We start from the raw sequence: 27,612 nt of genomic DNA, 5'->3' as shown, positions 1-27,612 counted from the left end.
AATATGCAAAAATATATATTTATGGTTTTTCCAAGTTTTTCCAAATATCACTTTGATTACACATGCACATATGTTAAGATTAAAACATTCATGTTTGCCATTTATTGTGCAGGTTAAAGATGAATCTCAACTTCAATGACAAAGCTCTTGCTAACTTAAAATCAGCCTTTCCAGCCTGTCCAATCAGGCTGTCTGTTTGAGACACTTCTCTGATCAGTTCTGCGCCCCATCCCCCTATGAAGCTGTTCTGTAGAGAAGCTTGCTCCCTCAGCTGTAAACATCTCCATTTCCACGGCTTCATTCACTTCTCAGCCACGGTATTGGCATCACATCAAGCCGCATCCCCCTTTGAAAGTCCCAGCCCGACGCTCACTCGTGGTTTCTTCTGCACCTCTTCGTATGAAGGGCCCTTGATGTTAGCATCACGCCGCGGCGAGTGGCGCTTCCATTGTCAGCCGCTGGAAATGGATCTTGAGTGCCCGGGTGTTAGAAACGCGCCGCCGTCTCGTCAAGAGAGAAAGAAAGGGGCCAGTTTTCCATTAGCTAATGCTTACTTGTGTTATTAGCTAGATGAAAGACTTAGGAGACGTGTGAAAATGACATGCTGCTTCTATTATGAAAACTGAGATTTCTGGGGCTGTCGAGAGTGCCCTCGTCTTCCCTTTGGGCTGTCTCAGAGGCTAGTATGTGCCCTATGAGTCTGCCTTGTAAGATGTATTACAGTGTCCTGCCATCTCTTACTCTTCCCCATACACACATCAGTAAAAAGCTCCTGTACAGAACCAGCTCTCTTTGCACCATCCACTGTAACTTGCCATGGGGGGCTTTGCATTTGCAACGCTGCATCTTTCATCTCCCTAGATATACAAGTTAATTTAAAATATATATTATGTCAGAAGTGAGTTCTAGGATTTTGCAATTTGTTCTACTTGGACATGAGATCTTACAATTGTTATCTGAGCAGAAAGGTCATATTTTTTCTTAAACTATAATTTTATACTTTTGACAAGGAGGCTTAAGAAAGTTTTGTTTCATTATTTGCAAGTGCATGGATATGTATGGTTGTTGTAAGATGACCTCAGCATGAACATGTTTGTTTTACTAACAAAAGCTCCAGTATGTTTTTTTTTTAAAAAAAAGATGGCTGCATACGCTGCGTGAATCTTAAATGTATTCAGATCAGCAATACGTACTGTCTACATGCCCGATTGTGCTTCTACTTACTTTTTTTGTTGTTGTTTTATTATTTATCTTAATTTGAAAGTGTTCACCACATTGATGCAACGTCTCCAACATTTTATTTATCCCACCATTTCCTTTACAGGTTCAGGTGTCTCCGGTTACCCTGGTAACCTCCATTTGTCAAGTTAGTTGGTCTTGTTTCTGCATATGTCACTCTCTTTTTTGGTGTTTATACCCTTATCTTCTTTCTATTTAGGCTTGTAGTCAATCTCACACCATGTAATCTATCCAGTATACATGTCATCCATTGCAGGAGGTGGAGTTTGAAATGACAAACAGTAACATGTCATTACTCAAAGCAGACGTCGACATCGGGCCTAACTTTTGTGTCTTTATTTCATTTTTGTGGTTTGGTTTTTTATTTGTTTTATTTATTTATTTTTTATTTTTTTGTCATGCTAACTTTGTCGCTGCTTGGTGTGAATAACATTTTCTTTCACAATAGGAATGTACGCTTGGGAAGTGTGCTTGATGACTTCTCATTGCCTTCAGTGTCCATACCCTATGAGCATGCAAACTGCTTTGAGCAAACAAACTGCCTAACAAGAGTCACCTTTCCATCACTACTTTATACACATGCTACTTCTAATAAATGACTGACTCCTTTCATGCCAACTATGACACACGTAGTGTTATTCAAAATGCTGCCTTTCTCTTGTTCGGCAGGTATGGCTAGCCACCCTCCGATTCCCATCATGGAACTTGCTGATCATTTAGAGAGGCTGAAAGCCAACGACAACCTGAAGTTCTCTCAAGAGTATGAGGTAATATTGATCTGTTTGATTCATTTTCCACTATTCGCATTCTGAGCTTGGATTTTGGTTGTATTGTATCCAAATGCCGCACCACATCACTACATCGGCGTACACTCTTTTGAAATTGACAGAATCATTAGATAGATTGTGTGACTTTACACTCAGAATATCACTGCCGTTGTCCAGTGCTTCAGGTACTGCACAAAGCTCTACGGCAACCATGCAGTGGTGCTTTCAAAGGAACCATAATCCAGTCATTACCAAAATTGCATGCATTTACCCCATGCATCAAAAATTAGCTTTTGTAATGGACTGCCTTTGTTCAACTAACAACCCTCAAAAACAGATTTAGCAGTAAACATGGAGGGTCAAATACTCCAAAATGTCAATTCAAAGTTGAAATGAAATGTTCATACAGTTAGTGTATGTAGTTGAATGGCACAATCACTATCTCAGAATAACAATCATTTGCCATTTAATATTGTCACTCTAAAAAGGTCACAGTGGCTATGGTGCACTATAGTATGATTAGTTCTCAGAGGCAAAGTGTTGTGGAGGATGCGGGAAAGTATCTGTATTAAAAGGCTGTGTTGGTACTATACATTAGCAAAGCCATAATCCCATTTGATGCATGCATCACATGCATAATGATAACTCACAGCTGATTGCTGTTGAGTGGCCTGGGTCTAAGCAAAATTGTGATTTTTTGAAGTTTTAAGCCATTGCATTTTTGTTGGTATGTCAGTATTTTTGGTATGAAACTGAAGACTGACTGCTCCCATACCTTTCCCTCTGCTCATTGGTAGATGGGCTTGAGAATACAACAGGAGTAAATCCACTCCTGATAAATAAACTGCTGTCTGTAAAATCAGCATAAATCCAGCAAATTGTGCCAGACGTTCTTCTCTCAGAGCCATTGTGTTCGAGGGCCTGAGAGTCACATCTTGCATCTGCCATGTGATGGAACTGTGAGTGCGCCAAAAGATGAGGTCACATGATAACAGGCTTCAAAGATGCCCAACCATTATTGTGGCTAGTGTGCAATAAATATGTAATTCTAGGGTAGTTTCTATGAGGAAATAAAATTAGCACCTTGGACAGACACATAATAAGGGTATTTTAATCACTGTTACTGATATTGTGTCTCACTGATTCACATTATCCTGATAAAATGCTACATCTTACAGGATGGTATGCAGTTTACTGAGTTACTTACTTTAGAGGTAGCACTACATGAATATGCTTTCATGGGCTCATGGACAATTAGCAGATGTTTTATGTTACATTTATTTGTGCTATAGCTTGTTTTACAACAATGCCAATGTACATTTTAATGCAACGCAATGGTAATTTGCAAGTGAACCAAGTTAATTGGATGAGAGTCACCCCTTAAAACTACCATCAAGTGTACTACATTGTAATCATGAAACGCATAACTGATTTAGGTACATGTGCAAGAATTTTGTTATATTTTATTATATAAATGATCTATATATACAAACAACTATCACTGCTGACTGGAGAACAATTTTAGCAATAGGATTTGAAATGGTCAATTAAAATGAACTGAAAATTTATTTTGTCTAGTTTCTACTCCAATAAATATTGATTCTTTTATTGACTTGGCATTAATATCAAATGTATTATGTATTTAATTAAAATAAGTCAGTGTCAGTCACAGTTCAGTTCAATTAGGGCATCGAGGGGCCATACTGAATTATGCCCTGCACATTTTTTTTCTGAAATGAAGCACTTTTCAGGATTTCACCATCAGCTGCTTTGCCCTTTCTGCTACTGACTTTCTTGCCAATTGCTATAACTACATAGAAAAGCCATCAAAATAATATATAACAGAGACTATATAAACCCTGGGACCTAAAAGCCTGCATTGGTCGGATATATACTGAATGATCATATGATCATTCACAATCAGATCATGTATGTATGCATGTATGTATGTATCGATCTGTCTCTTGCCTGTCTATCTATCTATCTATCCATCTGTGTCCCCCTCCCTTCCTCCCCCGATGTATGTGATTTAGCTCTTTCATCTGTTGACAGACAGTTTTAGGCCTTGGTGTACATTGTTTGTGTTCCAAAGTGTTGTACAAATCAAAAGCCACTCATCTCTGTGCCATATGTCACAGCTTGCTCGAGTCATATGTGATTAGAAATGAAAGACACAGTGTGCTCAAAATGTTCTGTAACTCTGAAGGAACTCTGTGCCTCGGATCAACCTGCAGAGAATGGACCTCTCTGAAGAACCAAAGCAGCAATATGAAACTTGACCTACAAAAAGATTGCCTGTAGTCAGCTCTCCAAAGACCTATTTAATATGATTGGGGAGAATTAGAGGAAAGTAAAAAGCTCTTCAGCACCAAACTGCCGCTTTACCTGACTCACATACTAATGCTTATTTAAAGTTGGATGTCATTCTTTCTGAGGAAAGACTCTGTAACATTTTAATCAAAACAGATTATTCATGGAGACATGAATACTGATATTTTACACTGGCATTTTATATTATTACTTATATTTTTATTATTGCTTATAATGAGGCAATGCTGTCAGAATCAAGGACAATACTTAAATGTAGTATCAAAAGTATTGAGTATTTTGTTGCCAAATGATATCATTCATAAACTGCTGATACTTTGGCTATATACTACAGTGATTTCATGTTTTAAGAACTATGATTTATATTAGATATATGATCATTTGGATCACAGAACATCATTAAAAATACATCTGGATTTTCAGAGTCATTATCTGTCATGAACAAGAACAGTCTTTTACTTTCTATTTTATGTATGTGTGTGTGTGTGTTTGGTAATGTCATGCGTACCATTGGAATGAACGCTATAAAATGTGACATGAGCCTTAAAGTGCTAAATTTAGCAGCAGCCAGTTATGTAAAATGTCCATCATGCAAAAATAGCACTGGACTCCGTTGAAATGTCCAGAATAGCCACAAACACTGTCTAACATGGCCTGGTATTTCTCTCTGAGATTCCTGAAGAGTTACGCTCACATCTAAACGTGTTCTGAAAAATAAATGCGGTCATTTATAACTTAAACACTGACATGCAAATGAGGAACGGGACAGCTCCACTATTTTGGTTGGCGTTTCAATAAAGCCATGTTTTTGGCCATGAATTTTCAACTGCAGCCTAATAGCCTAGGTGATGAAATGCTTTCCGCCTTTCTCCACAGTCCATTGATCCTGGACAGCAGTTTACATGGGAACACTCCAATCTGGAAGTCAACAAACCAAAGAACAGATATGCCAATGTGATTGCATACGACCATTCACGAGTCCTTCTGTCCGCCATCGATGGTAAGCTTGTCGAGCTGTAATGCCTGAAGAGTGACTATGTTCCATTTTCTTATGTATTTCACATGACATAGAAAATGTTTCATCTTTGGATCTTTTTATGCTGCCCAAAGTTAATTCCATTTGGCTAGTAGCCATCCTATATACGAACAAGTTATTCTGTAAGAATGCAACATCCCAATCCATTTAGCTGTATTTCAGCTATGTTTCCCTATCATCCATTGTGCCCTGCTGGGTAATCTATGATTGAAATAACAGCAAGGGTCAGCTTTATTTCTTTCTTTCAATATGTTGAAATATAAGACCTCAATCAGGTCTTTCCTCGGCCTCTGTCTCCTGGGGGCCAAATAGAATGTTCTTTCAATCACAACTCTTGCTCTTCATCCCAGACACAAGTCAGTTGCCCTTTTCTGGACCTTATCCAAGACATCAACACATTTTCCTTAACCCGGTCACTAGAAGGGAATTACTTTTTTTTCTTTTTTTTCCCTGAGAGAAGTATGAAGCAGTACTTGAATAATGCTATTAAGGGCATTCTCATAGGTAGTGACATGTCAGGTCACAGGTGTGAACTGGTCAAAAGCAGACTGCAGTTTCCAGTAGCTATTTTGTATGTCTTCAAAAGAGCTTTAACTCTGTGATTCACAAGACTGTAGTCTCTACAACAAAACAGTTCTCTTTCAGATGTCACACAGTCTTCATCTTGCACAGATTGGGGAACATGCAGGGTTGCAGCATTTTTGAAATGGTCTGTGTAAACATTCTTTATGTCAATGCTCTTGTCATAGTAACATCTATAGGTGTATTTAAAGATGTGTAGAATTACATAGCGCACCTAACTGACCCCTGATGTTTGCTTTGTAAAGGACTTTTGGTTGCTTGATGTTGCAAACCAAAGTATGTAAGATTGCATTCAGCTTCAGAAGGAATGTGGCAAATCAAGTAATATAAAGTTGGCTCCAATTTTAATAATTTGTCAACTGTTTTTGTAAATCTTAATCATATACCAGGATCATTTTATTTCAGAAAGAAAATTTCTGATGAGGGTATTTATTCTTGCAGTGAGATGAGCCTACTATGAAGCATAGTTGCTGATTCCAAAACAGGGTTACATAAAACATGGAAAAAGCTTTAAAAAAGGCAAAGCAAATGGCAATGAATTTCATTTAAATTCAAAACCGTTTGTTAGAAAGTTTAGCCAAAGGGCTTCTAGTATTCTAGTATGTGACAATACAGTGGGGACTGAGCCATGTCTGCACCTTTATGCTGTAGGTATGTGACATCTTCATCTTCATACATATATATATATATATATATATATATATATATATATATATATATATATATGTTTGTACAAATTGTTATTGCCCTTGATTTCATTGCAAGACAATGTTTAATGTCCCTTGCATCAGAAGGCCACAGCTCAATTGTCTTTCTCACAGCCCGGCTTGTACAACAAAGGCGGGCAACCCGATCGAGTTTACAGCAAGAGGGGAAAAAACAGCTGTGAGGTTTTGAATGAACAGGCTCCCTGTTTTCTCCACTGAATAAGTTACCTGTGAGGGGGAAAAAAGGCGGAGTTGGAGAACGGATGGTGTGGGGACGTGAATCCCATGCAGATGAGACTTATCTTCGTCGGCCATGTGTGAGCATGGCTCACAGCTGCCAGTCCTGCAGCACTGATGAGCTGTCAGCTCGGCTTCTCCCGCGATTGGAAAAGACCCACTGCTTTCATTTAACGGGAGCAAAGAAGAGGAGAAAAAAACATGCTTTATTGCAGTTTTTTTTTTCTTATAGTGAGGTCAAGGAGAATTTTTATTTGTATTTACTCAGAGTTAAAAATGCAGTGTTGATGATTAAACTTTATTTCCGGAAAATGTTTATGTAAAATTTTCATAGCATTTGTACCCAAAATACACAGTCTCCTGCTAAATTAACATAGTGGGCAGGGTTGGTGGGATGAAAAGCCATCTGAGATCTTCCAGACCTAAAGGCAGGGACACTGAAGTGTTTGAGCCAGTTGCCCACAGCTCATAGGTCCTCAGACAGTAATCACTCCCCATGATCGTCATGTGACTCTTGTGATCACGGTAGTAAGCCGGGGGAATTTGGAATGAAGCCCCTGAATACATGCAGTGCTTGCTGAAGGAGTCCAAGCACACGCGAGCAGCTTACCCGCCTTATCGATCGCTTCCCTGACCTGAGCAACTGTTTTTTTTTTGTGGTTTGTCTGCTTGTTTGTGTGTTGCACTCTTGGGTTAATCAGGCTGTGGTTCTATCTGAAGTCCAAACACAATTACAGAAGTATCACTGTGTCCGAGTTAAAAGTCTGGCTTTTTTTCAGGCATCCCTGGGAGTGATTACATCAATGCCAACTACATTGATGGGTACAGGAAACAGAACGCTTACATTGCCACCCAAGGATCACTGCCGGAGACCTTTGGTGACTTCTGGCGGATGATATGGGAGCAACGCAGTGCTAACATTGTCATGATGACCAAGCTGGAAGAAAGATCAAGGGTAGGCACATTTTATTTAAAAAAAAAAGAAAATAACATTAAGCTGAGAATGTAAAATGAAGGAATACAATGTGTTACACCTGGCCCAGATTCAATGTGGGAGAGGTAGCACTGTGTTCTTAAGTTTGGGTCACAATTTTAAGCAAATGTTAATTATTTTCAGTCATTTCAGTGACCACCGGACACACAGTGTTCAGATATTCTAAGTGAAGGACAAAATACTGTTATGATTCAGTCTGAACCAAGATGAATAAGTGAATTCTTAATGACAAATTGAAACTCTGTTCACATGCAGTTTTTTTTCTAATGGCTGCAGCAATCACAGCAATTCTATTTCATAACACTGTAATGGAGAATGGATTAAATGGGGGTCCTTATGTGCATGTCATTTATTTCAAGTAATGTTTGTGATTACGAATGTAGGTGCATAGTGAAAGGGCAGTCTCATAATGCACTACAGATTTCTACAACTATAAGAACTTCCATTTTAATCGTCCCCTTTATCCTACAGTCTAGAAGCAGGTTTCAATGCAGTTTTTTTTTTCTATTCCAATATGCAACCACCACAATTTTACAGCGCTTTCATTGTCTTGAAAAACATAGGGAATAGCATTTTGTGAGCGCCTCCTCTGATGAGCACAGACAATACATCTGAGGGATTAATCAATCAAAACAATTAAACAAAGTAATAAGCCTATTGACCAATTTTTATGTCAGTCGAATTTTATTTAGTATAGTGCCCTTCATACAGGATTGTCAAAGAGCATATAAAAAAGGTGGTTGGAAAAAACTAAAATTGTTGTCAGCGTATATAAGTATATTCTCTTTGCAGTGGTGGTTATAACATTACACAAAGTGTATTTCTCTGTCAATTACAGGCACATCTTCACCTGCTTCTCTGATGCAAATTTCTGCTTAACATATTTCTTTGTACTTCCTCCATCAATTGTGTTTATTTCCCATATTTCTTTGTTTCATTTCCTTCAGATGCCCTCTTTTTTCTTCTCCAAGGCAAGACATCTCTCATTCTGACCCACGGGATATCATTCACTTGTTCATCTGTCACTCTTTCAAGTTGTTTTACTTTTATTTATTTATTTTTTGTTTTATATAAATATATATACCAATGCTATTTTAGTGTAGCAGCATGGCCCACTGGTTTATCCAGCACTGTGTGATGCAAGCAATTATTGTTGCCACGGGAATGCTAACACTGAAGCACCCAACACTTCAGACTGCGTTCAGCATCAAGCTCATGTCACGTGCTGCAGATTTGAAATGTGCAAGAAACGTGTGGCAGATGCGTAGGATAGAGCTGTATATTTCTTGTCTCAGCAATGCTAGAATGTTTGTTCAAAGACTCAATGAGTGCATGATTTCCACAAGTCACTAATTGCCGTTATTATTTTGTTATTTCAGAGAGGTCCTCAGTTTAATTACAAATAAGAGACCCAATAAGTACTTCTGTTTTAATCAGCCTAGAGACCGTCGCAGTGGCATCAATTTCTGTCAGAGAGAGAAAACAGAATGCGTTTTATTGTTTGGCTGACGTTTGCTTTTGATTGTGTTATTACACTTTTTCAGTTTTTCAGTGGAATAACACAATCGAAAACAAACTTCAACCAAGCAATACATTTTATTTCTTGGCTGAAGTTTGCTTCTGATTGTGGTTATACGCTTTTTTAAGTTTTATTTAAACACAGAATGCATGTCATTAGTTGTATTGTAAAATGGATTGTTTAATTACATATTACAGAAAAGCTTGCAAATGGCTTATTTATATAAAAATTGTTCCCTTTTTCCTTTGTGAAGATGCTTTGTTTATGGGACTTAGTAAAGACCCTGTCATTTAGGTTTGAGAAGTTCATTCTGTTCCAGAATGTGGCTTTTTATAAATCTGTGGCACTCTGCTAAGAGGAATCTCATTTGCTTGCTAGAATTATTTTGGACAGGTTAAAGAGGCTGTCGTAGTTCACAGAGGCTTACAGTTACACCTAGACTTTAAAAACTGACTCTCGCATTTGGTTCTACCTGTTCATTTGGTTTTGGCTTGGTTTGAAAGAGAAATCTCTGTCCTCGGTATCGTAAAACAACCTGCATGAAGGAGAGGGCTTTGCTTCTGGTGTCTGATTAATTTAGGATTATACACTGGTTTCTGAATCTGCTGTGCTCAGTGAGGGTCAATCCGGGCAACATTTAGTCCAAATTTGATGAATGATTATGAAAATCGAAAACATTAAAAACTGGATGTTCCAGTTCGCTTGGCTTAGGTTTTAGATTTTTAGTGTTCCTACAACCTGACTTTGGCTTTGCATTGTATATACCTAAGAAGGGTATGGCTTTGTAGACAGTGAGATATATGCATAAAGCTGGCCTCTGTACATCTAAGTTGATATTTGCCATCATGATATTAACAAACAATTCATAAAAATAGATCCTTATTCCTGTCTTGGGCAGCGGGGAGAGCAGTATGGCAGGAGCTGAACCTGTCATGGTGCTCTAGATACAGTGATATGGTAGTGAGAGTAACTGAGTATATAAATGCAGTTAGTCAATAATAACTGGCAGAGCAGTGGCACACTAACAATGCCCAAGCTCATAGTGCTTGGAGTGGAAGGAATGTAACATGCTTTGCACTCTGCTGCAGAAGCAAATAAGATCACTGAGCGCTTTTTACAGTAATGTTCATGTCGTGGTATTTCAAATGACTGATTATTTTTGAGAACATGCAACACAATAACATGTTTTGAAATTATCTGTGCCAGATCAGTTGTTTTCCACTCTCAATCTCCTTAAACCAAACATGACCAGTGCTACAAGTGGCTTTTTTTAATAGGGTTAGCCTCTTATACATCACTTTACTAATGTGCAAATCAGGAATATGGGCTTCTTGTTTGCTGTTGTCACCACTGACAGCAAATGCCAGCATACCTCTGCGTGAATCACTGAACAGTATTATCTGAATTTTGATCTGGCTTAACACCATAGTTAACTTTTATGCATATATCCCAATGTGTTATGTAGAGAACTGTTACTTAAATCATTAATTTATTTCCATTTGGCAGCGGAACAATAATACTGTAATGGAACAATGTTTTATCGGTTGTTCACTCAGCAAGGCAATGGCATAATCACAATAAACATGCGTCTATAATGTGATTGGAAAACAGCAGTTAAAATTGTAATTATAGAGTTTGTCAGGCCAGTAAATAATGCTGTTTGGATCAGCGGAATGCTGTAAGCTGTTTTCTCAAATGTGAATCTGTCTAAATCAGCAGAATAGTGAACTATTGATGCTGTCCACTATATTTTGTAGATAGAATATTTCCATAGCTTTCTGCATGTCCGTGACAATATACATTGAGCATACACTTACTTGTTCATAAATTTGTTAAACAGTGTAGGATACAGTACTTGTCCACATCATATACAAAGTCAGAGATACTGTGGCGTATGAACGTATTTGAAAATCAAATTGACTTTCCCATGTATTGTTTTTTCTTTGCATTTGAAATTTCTGTGTTTTGATGCAACCCTCTCTTTCAGGTCAAATGTGACCAGTACTGGCCTACAAGAGGCACGGAAACATACGGTTTGATCCAGGTGACATTGCTAGACACAGTGGAGCTGGCCACATACTGTGTCAGGACATTTGCACTTTATAAAGTAAGTCTGCAAAGAGGAAACTCGAAACAACACAGAGCAGTTGGCCGTGATGATTTTCAGCTTGTTCCATTGCCACAGAGTGCCGCATTGAGCTACTTAGTCATTTAATGAAAATGAGATCATTTCAATTAATCATCTCTACAACATGTTTAAACCTTTTGATGTAGCGGATTTAGGTATTTAGAACATAAATCTAATGTGATTTCGTCCCTTTTTCTGGAATTCAGAGGTTTGATCCTCTGGGTTGAATGCGCTTCAATAAATGTCATTCTTCCCCCTTATGTCTGTGCACAGAATGGCTCCAGCGAGAAAAGAGAAGTGAGACAATTCCAGTTCACAGCCTGGCCGGACCACGGGGTCCCAGAACACCCCACTCCCTTCCTGGCCTTTTTGAGGAGGGTTAAGGCGTGTAACCCACCAGACGCTGGGCCGATGGTGGTGCACTGCAGGTGAGGCAGCGTGTGACCCTTCTTCCCACCCACGCATCTGAACAGCTTCGAGGTTCACCACACCTCTCTGAGCGTAAGCAGGAGTGTGTGTGTGTGTGTGTGTGTGTGTGTGTGTGTGTGTGTGTGGTTCAGCACCACCAAGAGTCCAATCTGGATGAATACCACCCTTCACAAATAGGACCAAGGCTACACAGCTTGATTGCCATGATCCAACATTGTTTGTGCGGTGGATATCCGTTAATCCTCTAAATGCCTTGGCAGGGAGAAGGGGAAGGGGGGGGGGGGGGTGAGTTTGTGTGGTTTAGGACTGTCAATAGAGACCAAAGGGAGGTTCTATCGGCTTTGTGGATGTTTACGATCCCAGGGTATTCACCGCAGAAGGCTGGGAGATTATTGGTGTCAGTGCCCTTGGCAAACGTTCATCCTGCCCACTTTCTCTTCTTGCCACTCATGTGTGCCGTGCACCAGCAGCGTATGAGTGCTCCTTTTTTCTTTGTTTGTGCCCTGGGTAGTTGCATCTGAACTAAATAAAGGAATAACTACTGTAGACTGTAGACGTAAATCACCAGTGATGCCATATTAGGAGAACAGAAACAGAGCCACTGTTGCAAACAGCTGTCACTTCAAAACGGAAATTTGCAGGAATGTCTGCGGCGAGCAAGCACCCTCTTACAGGAGGAGATGGTAAACTTGCCCAGGAAACTGTGAAAAAAGGGATTAGTGAAGAATTAAATTACCACATGCAGAAGTTAATTAGAGCTACTAGCAGAATCAGTTAAAATTGAAAATCCTGATTTTTTTGTGGCGTGCGGAATGCAGGAATTAATGTCATTCTGCAGATTGGAGTTTTAATTCCGTACCCATCATCAGATAAGAGGCTGCAGAGCTTAAAATCAGTCTGAAAACAGCCTTTTCATTGGAAGTCTGTAAAACTACATTTCGAGAAGAGTTTTCTCTGCTCATTGGAGAAGTTAACATAGCCTTTGGGAGATACTGAAAGTTGTTTAAGACAGTCATTCCTTTACTCTCTGTCTTGCTAGTTAGCTTTTGATAATGCCCTGTTTATCATGAAAATTTGCAAGTCTAAACAAATGATGTCAAGGAAAAGAGATTGTTTTGCAGTGCATAATTAACTGCAGTATCCAGACCCTTGAGCGCTTGATTAATTAGTTGGTCAAGACAGTGGTTGAAGCTGGGTAAATGATGTCAGTAAATTTAAAACCTTAGCAAGAAGACATCCCTTGTGTATAATTTTGTTTTCAGAAGTTCTTTGTCATTGATGTTGCAAGTACTGAGTATCCATTCTTTCTTATAAGAAAACCTAAGATGGTTTAGTCTCCATCCAAAACCTCTCTGTCTGTTATTTCAACTGCAAAAGGGAAATTGATGACTTGTGTGAAAATGGATTTAGTAGCTTTACTGAGACACTGGTCTTTCATGCCAAGACAGACCTCAGTTTCTAGTGCCATGCACAGCTAATATTGACAATGGGACAGTAATGTGACACCTAGATGTGCATGCTCTGTCAGAATGTATCAAAACGTCTCGATATATCTCTAAATGTCTCTTTCCTCCTGGAACTGCGATTTGTGCAATCTTTAAATCATTAGTCGTTACTCGTAAGTGGAACTTTGAATGTGGTGTTTCTATGAAAGCTTGCAACATAGCATTATGTGTGACATGTTACACACAGCATGACCTGTCACTGACAATGAGACTTGAAGTCCACTAGTCAGTTCAACTGCTTTTAATTAATGTAGTTATTTATATTTAAATGCTAAAAAGAGCTCTCATTACCATGGGCACGATGGATTGCTTCACTTTGAAAGCAGCTGCTCGAATACTTCATGTATTTTTCCAAATAGTTTTAGCCTTAAAATCAGCCTGTCCAGCTATATCAATCAGATTTTCAGCAAAATATTTGAATGATGCCATTATGCCAAAACTCTACTCAAATAAATGTTAGCATTTCAAAAGGCATTTCAGGTACACTCATGTTTGCATTTTAGTGCTTATCTGCATTTTTGTCCAATATGTTACAGCCACTCGTTCATTTACAGTACATAAACTCTTACATGTTTCACATTCCACTGGTGAAGAGGCCAGAAAGTTTGAACCTTTGCAAATCTTTGCAAAAATATGTTGGATTCAAAATCCAAAATCCAAAATTTATTGAAGTTATTTGGAGCTGCACACCTCTGTCTTTAACCTTTTGCCTCAAATAAGAGAGCAAACCACATTTATTAAAATGGATATTTAGTTTTGGATTTGCTGCCATAAGTTAAGAACTCATTAATCTCAGCCTTAGTGATAATAAGCACTGACTGGCAATTTGTAATTAATATGTACCCCCGCAGTGACGTTTTGGAGTTGCCAGCTGAGTAACGCCATATCATTGATAAAGAAAGTATGCTGAGTCATTGAGGAAGGCAGTATGTGGAAATGTTTGAGTCTTTTAGCCTCATTTGTATAAAAAGTATTGTTAGGTCTTTTATGAATGCTTAAAATAACACAGAATCGCTTGTGAATAGTTCCATGCAAAACAGAAAGTAAGAATTCAACATTTAAATATATTGTTGCCACAATCATTGTGAATTGTGACATGCACTCAGCTCAAGTTAGTCTTTGCCTTGTTGCTAGCATTACTTGTACAAATATATACTGTCAAGAATTTGAATGGATGCCTGAAACATGAACCAGCATTCAAACCCTTTCATTTAAATTCCGATTACAAAATAATGGTAATCAATGTGACTGTCAGATCATGCTTGTGCAATGGCATAAAGAGAAAAAAATGTTCAGATACATTGGGCCATTGTTCCCTGAGTGTAAATCCTCTTTCTTTATGAGCTCAACACTTTTTTACATTGTTAAAATCTCACCCCTGCAAGTCTATAAAAAGGTTTATGCTTCTATAGTGTGTTTGCCACAGCATGGTAGCCATCATAAATATTTCTCATCTTGGATCTGAAGCAAATGCTGCTTAGTAAAACATGTCTTTTTCCACTGGCATAAATGTAACTGTATGTGAAGGTGCAATATCCTTTTACAGTGTCTCAAATAAAATAATGTCATATTACATTCTGTGTCATACACCGACACTGCATGGAGGCACAGGGGCAACCATGTAGAGATACAACAAAAGCGTTCAAGTGACAAGCGTTTCTCTGACAGCTTCTCTGAAAAATATATACAACAGTAATTAACATAGCAGTGGGTTATCAACATTGTTTTCACCATCGGACTTATATCACACATGCAAGCAGTCTGCCATCTGTGTTCTTCAGAATGCTGACTTAAGATTCCATCAGCTTGTTCTGCTTTATTAATTTAGTGATGTGGCACATCTTTCTTGAAAGAAAGTAGACACATGCTTAGGAAAAACTGCTCGCAGCTCGAATCCGCTCGGGCAAAGGCAGTTAAATCACCTGTGAGCTCACAGCTGTCTGCGATGAGCTCTTGGGCGGAGTGTGACTTCGCAGGAAAGGAATTCGGCCATCTGCGGGAAGCCGGCGCATATTGCTATGACCTCACCCCCACAGCCAGGGGGGTTGCTGTGCTTCCTCCTGGCCGGCGCACAGAGCCGAGGGGCACCCACGCCTCTGGAGGAGAGACCGGTCTGTTTACACACTGCGCTGCGCGGATCGGCTTCCGTCTCGGTCTGGAGGACGGGGAGTAATTGGGTGTAAGAATAATGCAACTGGGCGATAAGCCGCATGGCTCTCGTCCCCAGACCATGCTTCTAATGGCACCATTTCAGATGACTGCAGCAGCTGCAGCCTCCCTCGCCTAAAATACCCACCTGCCTTTTCATTTGTCACTCCACCCCGGCCGTCGGGGCCTCTTTAACACGGAGGAAATGTTTGGGAAGTAAAAGCGAGTGCCGTGTTTAGAACCGCCGTTCGTCTTAAATCCGCAAATAATTGTCAGTGATGTATTTAGAGATGGGCTAAATGAGAGTCCTTTCTTCTCTGGTGTAAGTCCTGCAGCGTAGTACAGAAATGCTTAGGGAATTTTGGGACATGTGCCTGTGTGTGTGTGTGTGTGTGTGTGTGTGTGTGTGTGTGTGTGTGTGTGTGTGTGTGTGCGTGTGTGTGTCTGTCTGTCTGCGTCTGTGTGTTGGTGGACAAGAGATGATACAGACAATTAGGCATGTTAAACAGCCTTACCCTTTTTAAACTGTGAACGTGATGATTAATTAGGGAGATCCAGCATGTAGGTTACTGTATATTCCCGGTGTGCTTTATGAAATCCGTCAATCTGAATGATGTCAGATAATATCAGTGGATGTTCAAAGCAGCTGTGCGGTGCTGTCAGAACACCCAGTGTCAGATCGTTAGCACTTTGGAAACAGCTGTGTCAGCCGGCCCAGAGTGCCAATCTACAGACCCTCCTGCACTGATAACGGAGATCTGCCAGCCCGCTCTGGCACCTCTTCCTCGGTCAGATGCCCTCTCCAGCACATGCCAGCCTCACTGTCACTTACGCTGTTTGCTGTTTGACTTCCAATTCGCGATTCGGTCCTGGTGGATTCTGTTACCTTGACAGGAGGCAGTTAGCACACTGGCAGAATGAAGCGTTCACAGTGTTGTTCACAATAGCTGTCACTCATTATCACAGCATAAAAACATATAACAGCAGCTCAGTCCTCAGCAATGTTTATATGCAAAATTAATAAGGAAATTTGCTGGCACTTGAAATGGAAATATAATAAAGTTTCAGGGCTGGAAACAACTGTGATCCAAACAGAATGTTGCTTGTGTTTCCACCTTTGCATTGCGCAAAGGCCTTGAATATTTGATAAATATGTCTTGATATATTACACAATTGAGTGTTCTATCAATGACTCATGATGCATGAAGACCTAGTAATTACCTGGCAGCTATTTATACTGCCAGGACCACTAAAGTGTCAGGAAGACGTCTATGCTAAAATGATAGCAAACGAATGAGAGGACGCCAGCCCTTAAATACTACCATATGATGATTTGTAGCGCTGAATGACTCCCATATGTGTCTTTAATTTGTATTCCCGCATGCTTGCCACCCATCTTGGGACATTACCCAGCTTTCAGCTCAGGGAACCGACTTGGTCATGATTATATAAATTAAAAACAAATGCAGTGACTGAAAGAAGAAGAATGTGGGATAGCACCTCTAAGGCATGTTTGCTTAATGGATTGAAATACCCATTTACTTTCAAGCACCAACGTAAGGACTGTTCAGTTGACATTAGATGGGCTCAGCTCAAAGAACACAGCGCAGCATGTTGTAAAGCCTGCGTCATTCCATGTCCTGTCTTTCCTGCACTTTCTGATGCAAGCACATGGAATAGGAATACAAAGCTCCACAAAACAAAGCTTAAGCAAGGAAAGAAGCTAAACTGTTTACATTAACCCTGCAATCTGTCAAAACACATTTCACAGTAAATACACCAACAGAGTGAAAAAACAGAACTGCAATGACCAAGATGTCCATGTTTAAAGCCGTACAGTTCATATTCTTAGGACTAGTAGCTCCCTTCACTTGTACAAATAAAGATTTTTTCCTGTTATTTGTTTAAAGCCCTTAATGTACAAATTACCCAACCTGTCTTAATTAGGTGCCCTGGCTTCCATTCCAACTCAGAACCATTCCATGATGCCGGTGAAATGTGCTAATTTAATGACAGTAATTAGTATTTGCTGCACTTTTAAAAGTTAGCAATTTACTGGCTTCCTTCAGTCACAAAAGCTTTTAGACCACAGATAGAGGTTAAATAGCTCAGTTGAGCAAATGATTAGTTCAGATAGATCATTAAGAGCCCAGGTGGGAAGCACTGGAGAGCTAGAGCAGTCGTCAGCAGCAGCTTTAGAGCACCAGCACCGAGGCACTTCATGTTTGAAATGCTCAGAGCTGAACAATCAGCTTCATGCCAAGCTGTGCGAACCGTGGCCACCTATGGAGGGGCGAAGGAAAGTTCTCTTTCTCTGCGCACTCTGTGATAAAGTGCCTCTCTTGCCTCTCTGACAGATTGAACTGCAGTATTTGAGTACATTCCTTCAGCTTTTACCTTATGGAGTTCAAGATTTCAGAGACTCAGACTTTTAGCGTTTGAATCTGTTAAAAAAGTACCTTGAAAGGTTCACCCTGAGAGTAGATCAATGTTGTGTTGCTGTGAATGTGCGAAACGTGTTTCAATGGAGAATGGGAATGAGTGGCTGTCTGGATCTTTGTTTTACAGCGCTGGCGTTGGCAGGACTGGGTGCTTCATCGTAATAGATGCCATGTTGGAGAGGATAAAGCACGAGAAGACTGTAGATATTTACGGCCACGTTACTCTAATGAGAGCCCAGAGGAATTACATGGTTCAGACTGAGGACCAATACATCTTCATCCATGACGCGCTCCTGGAGGCTGTGACGTGCGGCACCACGGAGGTGCCAGCCAGAAACCTGTACGCATACATCCAGAAGCTGACTCAGATAGAGTCTGGGGAAAATGTGACCGGCATGGAACTGGAATTCAAGGTAAGCAGGTTGCTGTGTGCCAAAGCAGCGAAGCCGCACTCGCTTCAGGTGGGACACAAATATGATCAGCGCTGCCGCAGTCAAACAGAGCAGCAGACAAACGGTCGCTGGGAAGGGAGATGAAGCTCAAACATGTTGCACACAGCAGGGTTTCAAACTTAACGTGGCAGTGTACGGAATGTGCTCTGCAGAAAAAGTTCCCTCTGACCACCATTCATTGGATATTACACTTTGTCAAAACCCTGAGATTTTACAGACTGCAGTTTTGGCCCATGTGTTTATGAATTTGACTAAAGCCAAAAAGTGGTCAAATGATGTTTCACTGAAAACACGCCTTTACTCCCAGTACTTCTGAGGCCATGTTCCTTTGGTTGCCTGATCTCTGTACAGCCTATGGACACTTATCCAATTCACATTAGCTGAAGGAGACTGCATGGGGCCTGTGGTTTGCTCTACGCCACTTGTCTTTGTAATTGCGCTAGAATTAAACGCACTCCTTCAGTCCCAGGAGACGTGCAGCTTTCCACTTTCTGCGATGCTGTTAGTGCATGCCAACCACAGGTTCTCCTTTGGCCCGGCAGATTGTGCCTAGAGCATGGAGGTGCATCTTTGCATGTTGAGGTGGACTCTTTATGCTACTATATACGTGTATACTAGATGTAAATATTGGAATCATTGGTCATGCACTGGTATTCTTTCCCCATCTTATAGCCTCTTTGGTAAGATGCTGAATACACAGAATAGGTGATTACACTGTCTCTGGAGACATGGCATGTCGCTCTTCGCCACTCTAGTGTTGGTTTTATTTCACCATCACAGATTTATTTTCCTCTGAAGATTGACATAGGCAAGGAACAGCAATCCTTTTGTCTCTCATTCACAGAGCTGTTAATGAATATAATAAGCACTCCTATTTTATTTATTAATTTGTTTATTGGTTGGTTGGTTGGTGGGAGCCAGTAATCTTCTCGCCACAGCTCCTTTAATGCTATGTGATTATTAATGACATTCACGTGTTTATTGTGCAAGAGACGCCTGCCATGAAACACAGACAGAAGGGAAGACTACAGGCGTGCGATTTAATGGGACTTCCGTTATCTTCCCCTCGCAGCGTTTAGCCAACACTAAAGCGCACACGTCGAGATTCATCAGTGCCAATCTCCCATGTAACAAGTTCAAGAACCGCCTTGTTAATATAATGCCATACGAGTCCACGAGAGTGTGTCTGCAGCCCATCCGAGGCGTGGAGGGCTCTGATTACATCAATGCCAGCTTCATTGATGGATACAGGTAAGAGCTATTGTTTTCTTTGCTCCGTGGCAGCTGATATGTGTTTCTAATGAAGTTTTTTCTTTTTTTTCCCTCTGATTCTGTACAGTCACCCTCATTACTCATTAATACAGTTCATGTCAAATGTTAAAGTCATCGATGAGAAATATTCAATATTAATATGTTTTCGATATGCGCCATCTAACATGAAGTATGTGCCATGCCCATAGCCTCATCCTCGCCTAAGAGTAACATGGTTATCTAATACCTGATACATGCCTGTGCCGATGCCGATGGAAATAATACAAATCATTTTTCAATAACCTTTTTTAAGATATTCCAGTTTGCGCTGTCCATTTTTTCTTGCTTTTTTCATCTGCCTGTCAAAGTTCAATTTCAAATTCAAAAATTACCCTTTTATACACAATACACGGCAATATGCCACTGCTGCAGCACTGTCAAAAGAAAACTGATGACAGTTCCAGGATTTAACACAACAAAACATTCCTCTGCCATCTGTTGAATAGCGGTTTTCCCTGTCTCTGGGGGAAGCTATTCTGAAGAGGAATGGATTTGCAAAGTAATCACTCTCATGAATATTACAGGTCCTAAATATATGTTGCTAGGTAATTTAGTTAGTAACAAATTAGTATTCATTAGTGATGAATTGAGGAAAGAAATGTCCCTGTATAAAAAATGTCTTGTCAATAATTTTCAGTAGGACACTGACACCTTGACTAAAAATTCTGCTATTTTATAATGAAAGCTCATAAGTGAAAATATGAAAAGATCAAACTCAGGGTACATACACAACCAGTGATATGCACCTACAGTGTACATATTTGTGTGGTTGTAGAATAATACAAAAATCATGTCCTCAAACATATCTTTTAACAGACACACACACATACACAGTAACAATCCATAGTATAACATAGCAGTTCAATTGTTTGAGCAGGATTTTGTGTTTTGTTTGTTACAGGGAATTTAAAACTTTTTTACAGTAGAGGATCATTGTAATTAAATTATTATCAGTGTTAATTTGGTTAGCAGATGTTCTTATCTAGTGCAATTAGATAACTGACACGTTTATGCATTATCCGGTTACATATCTAGATGTTTACTGAAGCAATTCAGGTGGAGTACCACACTCAGGGGTACAATGGCAGCACCCAGCAAACACACTGTGCTACACAGGAGTGTCAGTTGTTTGATTAGCCAATTGTGTTTGTTGAAGCACATTGCATCCTGAATGTGTAAACCACCATGCGGTGGAGGATTATTTTAATGAGGTTGTGTGGATAAGATATTCTGTAGTGTTCAGCACTGTGTTACTGACTGGGTGGTCTCACTGTAGACAACAGAAGGCCTACATCGCCACACAAGGGCCCCTAGCAGAGACCACAGAGGACTACTGGAGGATGCTCTGGGAACACAACTCCACCATTGTGGTCATGCTCACCAAGCTCAGAGAAATGGGAAGGGTGAGCTTTTGCTGTTTTTTGGTGTTTTCGCTGTTATAGTGAGTTGATTCTTTCTCCCACATAGACAGGCCTATGAAGCTGATACATAGTTTTTGTGGGAACTGAAAAATACTGCACTGCTCAAAGCAAACCCGTTGTAGACATACATCAGTATAGACCTCACATGAGAAATTGGGTGAGACGGTCTTTTTTCAAAAGTGCACTGTGATTGCACTGTTGCTCTTGGGTGGCCTAGCCATTCGTCATTTTGTTTTGCAGGAAAAATGCCATCAGTATTGGCCGGCTGAGAGGTCTGCAAGGTACCAGTACTTTGTGGTGGATCCCATGGCAGAGTACAATATGCCACAGTACATACTGAGAGAGTTCAAAGTGACTGATGCAAGGGTGAGTCCAGTTGATCTCTTACAACATTACATTTATCATTGGAATATAAACATGTCGGAGAGATGTACAGTTGTGTCTCAACAGTTTAATCCAGAGTGCAACACAAGATCTTTTCAGCAGCCACAAAGTCACTTATGTGAAGTGTTATTTTCCATCTGAAGTGTTTTATATTTTTAAATTTAGAAGTAAGAAAGGAAAAACAGTTCTTCATGATACTGCCATACCTGCATCTTATGTATCTGTAAAAATACTTGACTAATATGTTTCATGGCCTCATCACTTTATTTCCCCTGTGAGTGAAGACATTCCTGCAGACAGGGTGAATAATGCGAAGGAGTAGGAGAAATAGAGGTGTAACTGCCAGGTTGCGTACACCCAGCCCATCTCTAACTCTGGGAGGCATGTGTACGTGTTTATTATAGACAACTTTGACTGAGGTGCTTAATCTACCATCTGTGTACATTAAAAGATTTTAACTATTTTTTTTCCCCTTGATACCGATGCACTCCTGTCGCCTTTGCCATCAACAATGTCAATTTGTAGTGAATTTTGCCATGCTCCAGTGTGCAAAAACAAATTAAATGCAGCACACATTGAGCACATGAAGTTTCACTTCCATGGAATGCTTATATTGGTGCAGGTGTTGCCTTTGTGATGTGCATTACATGGTGCCTCAGTGGGATTGCTTTTTTTGATAGCTTATACAGTATTACTTAAGTAATCTGTGCTCCCAAAAAAGGCATCTAGCTTGGAGAAAACTGCACACCAATGGAGTCTACTGAGCACTATCTTCATTGTTTATATATAAACACTTTCAGGTGGAAGGACAGAGGTCTTCAATAGTAAACCATTTACTGTGAGCTAAGTGCTGTAAACATTTATTGTTGATAATGGTACAATGGTTTGTGCAGGAAGCATTGACATTTAGCAATGAGATTTAGATGAGGATATAGATTTTTTTTAAATAAAATCTCAACGAGGACTTACTTGTCTGTTTACACTGGCACAGGACAAGTTCTCAGGCTTCGCAAATATTTTTGATTTCTCAGCCATTGTTGAACGTACTCAAATCTGTACGATATCTCTCTGTAGGACGGTCAGTCACGAACTGTGCGGCAGTTCCAGTTTACGGACTGGCCGGAACAAGGAGTGCCAAAGTCAGGAGAAGGTTTCATCGACTTTATCGGCCAAGTGCACAAAACGAAAGAACAGTTTGGCCAGGATGGGCCAATCTCAGTTCACTGTAGGTAAGGCATCACTTTCATGAATGGGGATTTTCAATACATCGCCTGTGTTACTCTTGTTTTTGTGCTTGTTCAACAAAGTCCCCAGCAGACTGATTTTCCTGAACCCTGGACAGCTCTGTTAGACTTTACGCACCCTGTGTTCTCAGTCATGGTAACTCCTTAGGCTTCATAGGTACTGAATTGGCACTTCCACAAAAGTTAAATTGTCAAGTCAAGTAAGATGACCTAAAATAAAAAATCCATGTTGGTGTTTACTGTTTTGTCAGCTCAGCAAGAGGAAGGTCATTAGAGGTAAATCTTTTGGTTGTTTGATTGTCACCTAATTAAAGTGCTTGCTCTGTTGTCTGGCAGTGCGGGAGTTGGGAGGACTGGTGTTTTTATCACGCTCAGCATTGTCCTGGAGCGAATGAGGTACGAGGGGGTGGTGGACATCTTCCAGACGGTCAAAATGTTAAGGACACAACGGCCAGCCATGGTGCAGACAGAGGTGAGACTGAAATCATTCTCCGCAAGACACTATTTCCACTGAACTGCACTCACTGCAAAAGACAAGCGACCAAGCTGGCATGGCTCTGCATGTCTACACACACAGACAGATCACACAAACCCACCACACTCAAACAGAAACATGCAGACTCATGGGTTCATTTGTATAATTGACTAGGTGTGACATCTGTTTGTTTGGGATTGCTCAATATTTACTAACCACCCCTGTCTGTTCTGCAATGTGCAGTTGGCGAATATTCCATCAGCCGTGGTACTCACTTAAAGTGTATTTTCTTCTTCTTTAGGATCAGTATCAGTTCTGCTACAGAGCTGGATTGGAATATCTTGGAAGCTTTGATCACTATGCAACGTAAAATTCCCATTCCTGGAGGGAAAGCAGCAGGCCCCTCAAGATCCAGAGAGCCTCTTCTGAGCCATAATCACATGCTTGGGAAGTACTTCTTAACTTCTAGCTAAAGACAAACTAAATGTCAGATGTGAAACAAACAAAAAAAAAAAAAAAAGAAAAAATTATTCCAGGTGGACCAAGAATTTACTTATTTGATAAACTACCCTGAAATGTAAAGAAAATCCTGACTGATGAAGCATCATAAGAAATCATTTCCTCTGTTGCTTCAAGGATTCATCTTGGATTAAAAAGAAAAATGTCACCAACTTCAGCATCAACAGTACAAATCTTTGGAGGAGCAGTTAAGGTCGACTCAATGGCCTGAAACTCAGTGCACACTGTAAAGAGAAACTGAGAGATCAACAATCAAGTTCACAGAGACATTTCATCTAATTAAGGACACCAGTTCTTGGTAAATTAAGAAAAGAAGACATTTCAACAGTAATAACCCCCATATCCCACCATACAGTTCATTATTAATAACTGGGGGAAATGGGGAATGTTTAAAGAACTAAAAATGAATACAACTTATCAATTTAGTTTTTTAGTACTTTATTATACAGCTGACCTGTGCTTCATTTTTAACTGTGTAAACTTATTTCCCTTTTTTAACAAACTTTTATCATTTGATGAAGTGAATTAAACAAAACATTTGCTTAATTGTTCACTTTTTGTTCAACTGTTACTTTTTTTTAAGCTGTAGAACTGTTCTTATGTCTATACCGTCACACGGTGGAAGTTTTCCACCCGAGCTCTTTTCGTTTTTCTTGCTTTTTCGATGGTTGCACATGTGTGTGCAGCGCTGTATTCACACTACCAAATGTTGACTTTGTTACAGGGTTCTTTTTTATTTTCACTTTTGATTTGTCCATTTTTAGAAAAAAAAATTATGTACACCCATATCACCCGTGCGATAAATGGGGCTTTGTGGAATCAACAGGGATGAGCAAAGTATGAAGTTGCTGCTACCGATTATCTTAGTTCTTCCATGTTAAGATGATGTATACAGTTTGACAAAACAGCCTCTGATGAGAATACCCCATATATACATAGTTATAAAGATATAGAAAATATAAATACATATAGAGAGAAATAATTTATATTTAAAAGCAACTTACACAATGAGATTTCTGTACTTTGGGGGAAATTAAGACCTTTTTTACTGGAATGCACATCAGTAGGACAAAAAAAAAAAATTCTGATAAAGTGCATCTTTTCTTGTGCAATAAATAGTCATGATATAGATAGGATTTATGTAGTTCTTTTGTGATTCATTGCATCTTTGTTCTCCGAAGAGTAAGGAGGAGTTCACTTTACACGCATGCGTCAGTAAAACTCCCTTCATCCTATGGTCTCTGGTTTGCGTGAAGAGTTGCATTTACATCAACTTACATCAGTACAAGCGAGATGTCATTCTTCAGTGTAGGCAAGGCACGAAGACAACACTTTCTTGAGGCTTCATAATATGTAATGTTTTCATTTTGCATTTAGAGTGCCTTATATCTTATGCCTGTTTTATAATGTTCCTTATAAGTTTTTATGTATTCTTAAATTAGTCCATATATTAATGTATATTTCATTTTACCAAAAGTATTCATTTTTAATACATTATATGAAATTATATATGCAAATAATTCATTTTGTCATGCTCCTGTTTTCATTTTCAGCTGCCTTAGCTAGGCCGAGTGGAAACAAATCAGACGTTTTTATAGAGTTTGCTGCAACACTTGCAGAAACAGAGCATGGGATCTTTACTCAAGTACAGGAACAGGTCTGTACCGTCTCCCGTCATATTTTGGGTTTTCATATTCAAATCTATTAATTTTTATAACCCTATAGTATTAACTAGCACTTTGAAAATATAGGCATAGTTATATATTATAATGGCAGTATTTTATTTTTCAGCATGCGGTAGTGTTACGTGTCAGGTCAGTAAGAATAACATACCAGATGGACGGAATGAGGAAGGCATTTGCCGAAGAGCTAAACACTTTGACTGTTAGATGACCAAACCTTAGCAGCGGAAAGCACTTTCTCCTCGTGTGTTGAGACGGCTACTTCTAGATGGACTCTACCTTCTTTTCTAACAATGCCATGGATGTGGGCTGTCAGCTGAAAGTGCCTCGCAAAAGAAATGAGGTACAGACAAGGGAAACACTGGACAGATGCTGTACAGAGGCAGGGGAGAGAAAAGAGTGAAACGCTAAAACAGGTTAGCATCTCAATCCTGACAATCCTGAAGTTAATCAGTTGTATAGTCTGTCTGCTGTTGCTGCAGATGTATTAGCAGGCTTTTTTTTTTTTTTTTTTGAAGCTAAAAACAAAAATACACATACACACAAGGCACCTTTTTTATTTGACTCAAATCTTTTAGGGGGCTTTGTGGATGTGCATTCCAGTTGCTTTTTTTCCCTTAGTATTTTAAGCAGCTAAATTATTTCTGGCCAGTCACTCAATCGGTAAGAAAATTTTTTGTTTGTTTATTTGTTTTTGTTTGTTCTTTTTTCCTCATAAGTGTAACAACTAAAGTGCTATTATTTAGCCCCACCCAGGTGTAGACACCATGTTTCATTTTTTATACTTAGTTTAATATCTTCAGCAGTCTGTATACATTTGTACTGGTCCACTTTTTTCATTTCTGTCTTTTGATATGCATGGTAAAACATCGCAGATGGCCACTGGGGGCACTTAAGGAAGAATTGCACTTTCTATATCTTTGTACTATGCACTGCCCTATTGATTCTAAACCCAATAATATATTACTTGAACCCATCTGTAAGAATTTACTTAAACGTTCACTTTGTGTGTATGTAAATAACACAGAAAAAGATATCGACTATAATGAAAAAGACAAAAAAAAAAGTTTGTGGCAAAAAGAGCATCCATTCTGGTGCCATGATACTCCAGCAGACGACTGCAGATTTTGTCATAACCATCTGTTACGTGGCTTTGCCATTCAAGCTTGGAGTGTCATTACAAAAATAAACGTTGTGTTCTCTGCTCTCTCTATCTATCTCTCGTCTGGATGCATAGACTGAAATTAATAAATGAAATTGTAAAAAAAATGGCTTGTTAAAAGAATCATACAATTACCTCTGATTAGTAGTAAACGTAAACGTTTTTTCAGAATGAAAGGAGTGCTTTTTATTTTCTTACTTAGGTTACATTGGTGGCGAAAGAAATCTGTATGAAAACCAGTTCTTGCTGACACAAGTTCCATTTGTTACAAATGAATTCTAATAAAAAATGTCAGTGTTATGCACCATAGTCTCACTTCTTCCTCAACTTACATGGACTTCAATACTAATGAGGCCATTGTACATTACATCTGCTGTGTCAAAATCTACATAACACACAAAAATAAAAGAAGGATTTCATAGAGCAAAACCTTTTGTTGCTGTTTTGGGCTAGTCATATCATTTTCATGTCTGTCAGGTCCAATTTCTCTTGTTGCACAACTTGCACAAGCAAAGTTCAGCCAAGTTTGATGTCAACAATAAAAATGAAAAGTTTAACAGTTGCATTAAAATAAGTCAAGAAATCGTGGTGACTGCCAGTCTTAGGACTTTAAAATTTGCTCTCTGAACTTATTAGTATTATTAGCGGTCTGGAAAAAGATCCTTAAAATGTTAGATGTGAAAATACAAGACCTGCTCAAGCAGTGTTGCTATGAATGTGCCAAGCATGTCACCAGAAAACACTGAGTTTGGACATTGTGAAGTGTTTTCTTACCCTGTTCTAGGAACAAATATGCTCTCTTACTGGAATTAGTGTGTATATTCCTCTCAAACTCTTATGGTACGCTTCCATTGCAGCGAATTTTGCTTTTCTCTCATTCAGGTTGTATGGGGGCAAAAATC

At 39.4% G+C, this 27,612-nt stretch overlaps 1 protein-coding gene across 15 annotated transcripts in view; it reads left to right on the top strand.

Moving 5' to 3' along the window:
- The window catches only part of LOC118793016 (receptor-type tyrosine-protein phosphatase delta-like), a 387,427-nt gene extending 361,626 nt beyond the window's left edge, over positions 1–25,801 (top strand). For 9 of the 15 annotated variants that reach the window (XM_036550955.1, XM_036550957.1, XM_036550956.1 and 6 more), the window contains 12 exons: positions 1,909–2,006; positions 5,211–5,334; positions 7,676–7,851; positions 11,397–11,516; positions 11,811–11,965; positions 18,188–18,473; positions 19,585–19,763; positions 21,100–21,226; positions 21,485–21,610; positions 22,703–22,857; positions 23,209–23,344; positions 23,649–25,801. In XM_036550955.1, the coding sequence (XP_036406848.1) occupies positions 1,909–2,006; positions 5,211–5,334; positions 7,676–7,851; positions 11,397–11,516; positions 11,811–11,965; positions 18,188–18,473; positions 19,585–19,763; positions 21,100–21,226; positions 21,485–21,610; positions 22,703–22,857; positions 23,209–23,344; positions 23,649–23,717 (1,751 nt within the window). In that variant the 3' untranslated portion in view covers positions 23,718–25,801. Of the gene's footprint in view, positions 1–1,324; positions 1,367–1,908; positions 2,007–5,210; positions 5,335–7,675; positions 7,852–11,396; positions 11,517–11,810; positions 11,966–18,187; positions 18,474–19,584; positions 19,764–21,099; positions 21,227–21,484; positions 21,611–22,702; positions 22,858–23,208; positions 23,345–23,648 lie in introns of all 15 variants that reach the window. The other 6 variants (XM_036550950.1, XM_036550949.1, XM_036550951.1 and 3 more) reach the window with 1 other exon arrangement.
- Positions 25,802–27,612: the final 1,811 nt, after the last annotated feature.

Source organism: Megalops cyprinoides, chromosome 18, assembly GCF_013368585.1.
Source record: "Megalops cyprinoides isolate fMegCyp1 chromosome 18, fMegCyp1.pri, whole genome shotgun sequence".
NCBI classification, from domain to species: domain Eukaryota; kingdom Metazoa; phylum Chordata; class Actinopteri; order Elopiformes; family Megalopidae; genus Megalops; species Megalops cyprinoides.
This window is presented reverse-complemented; position numbering and strand designations above follow the sequence as displayed.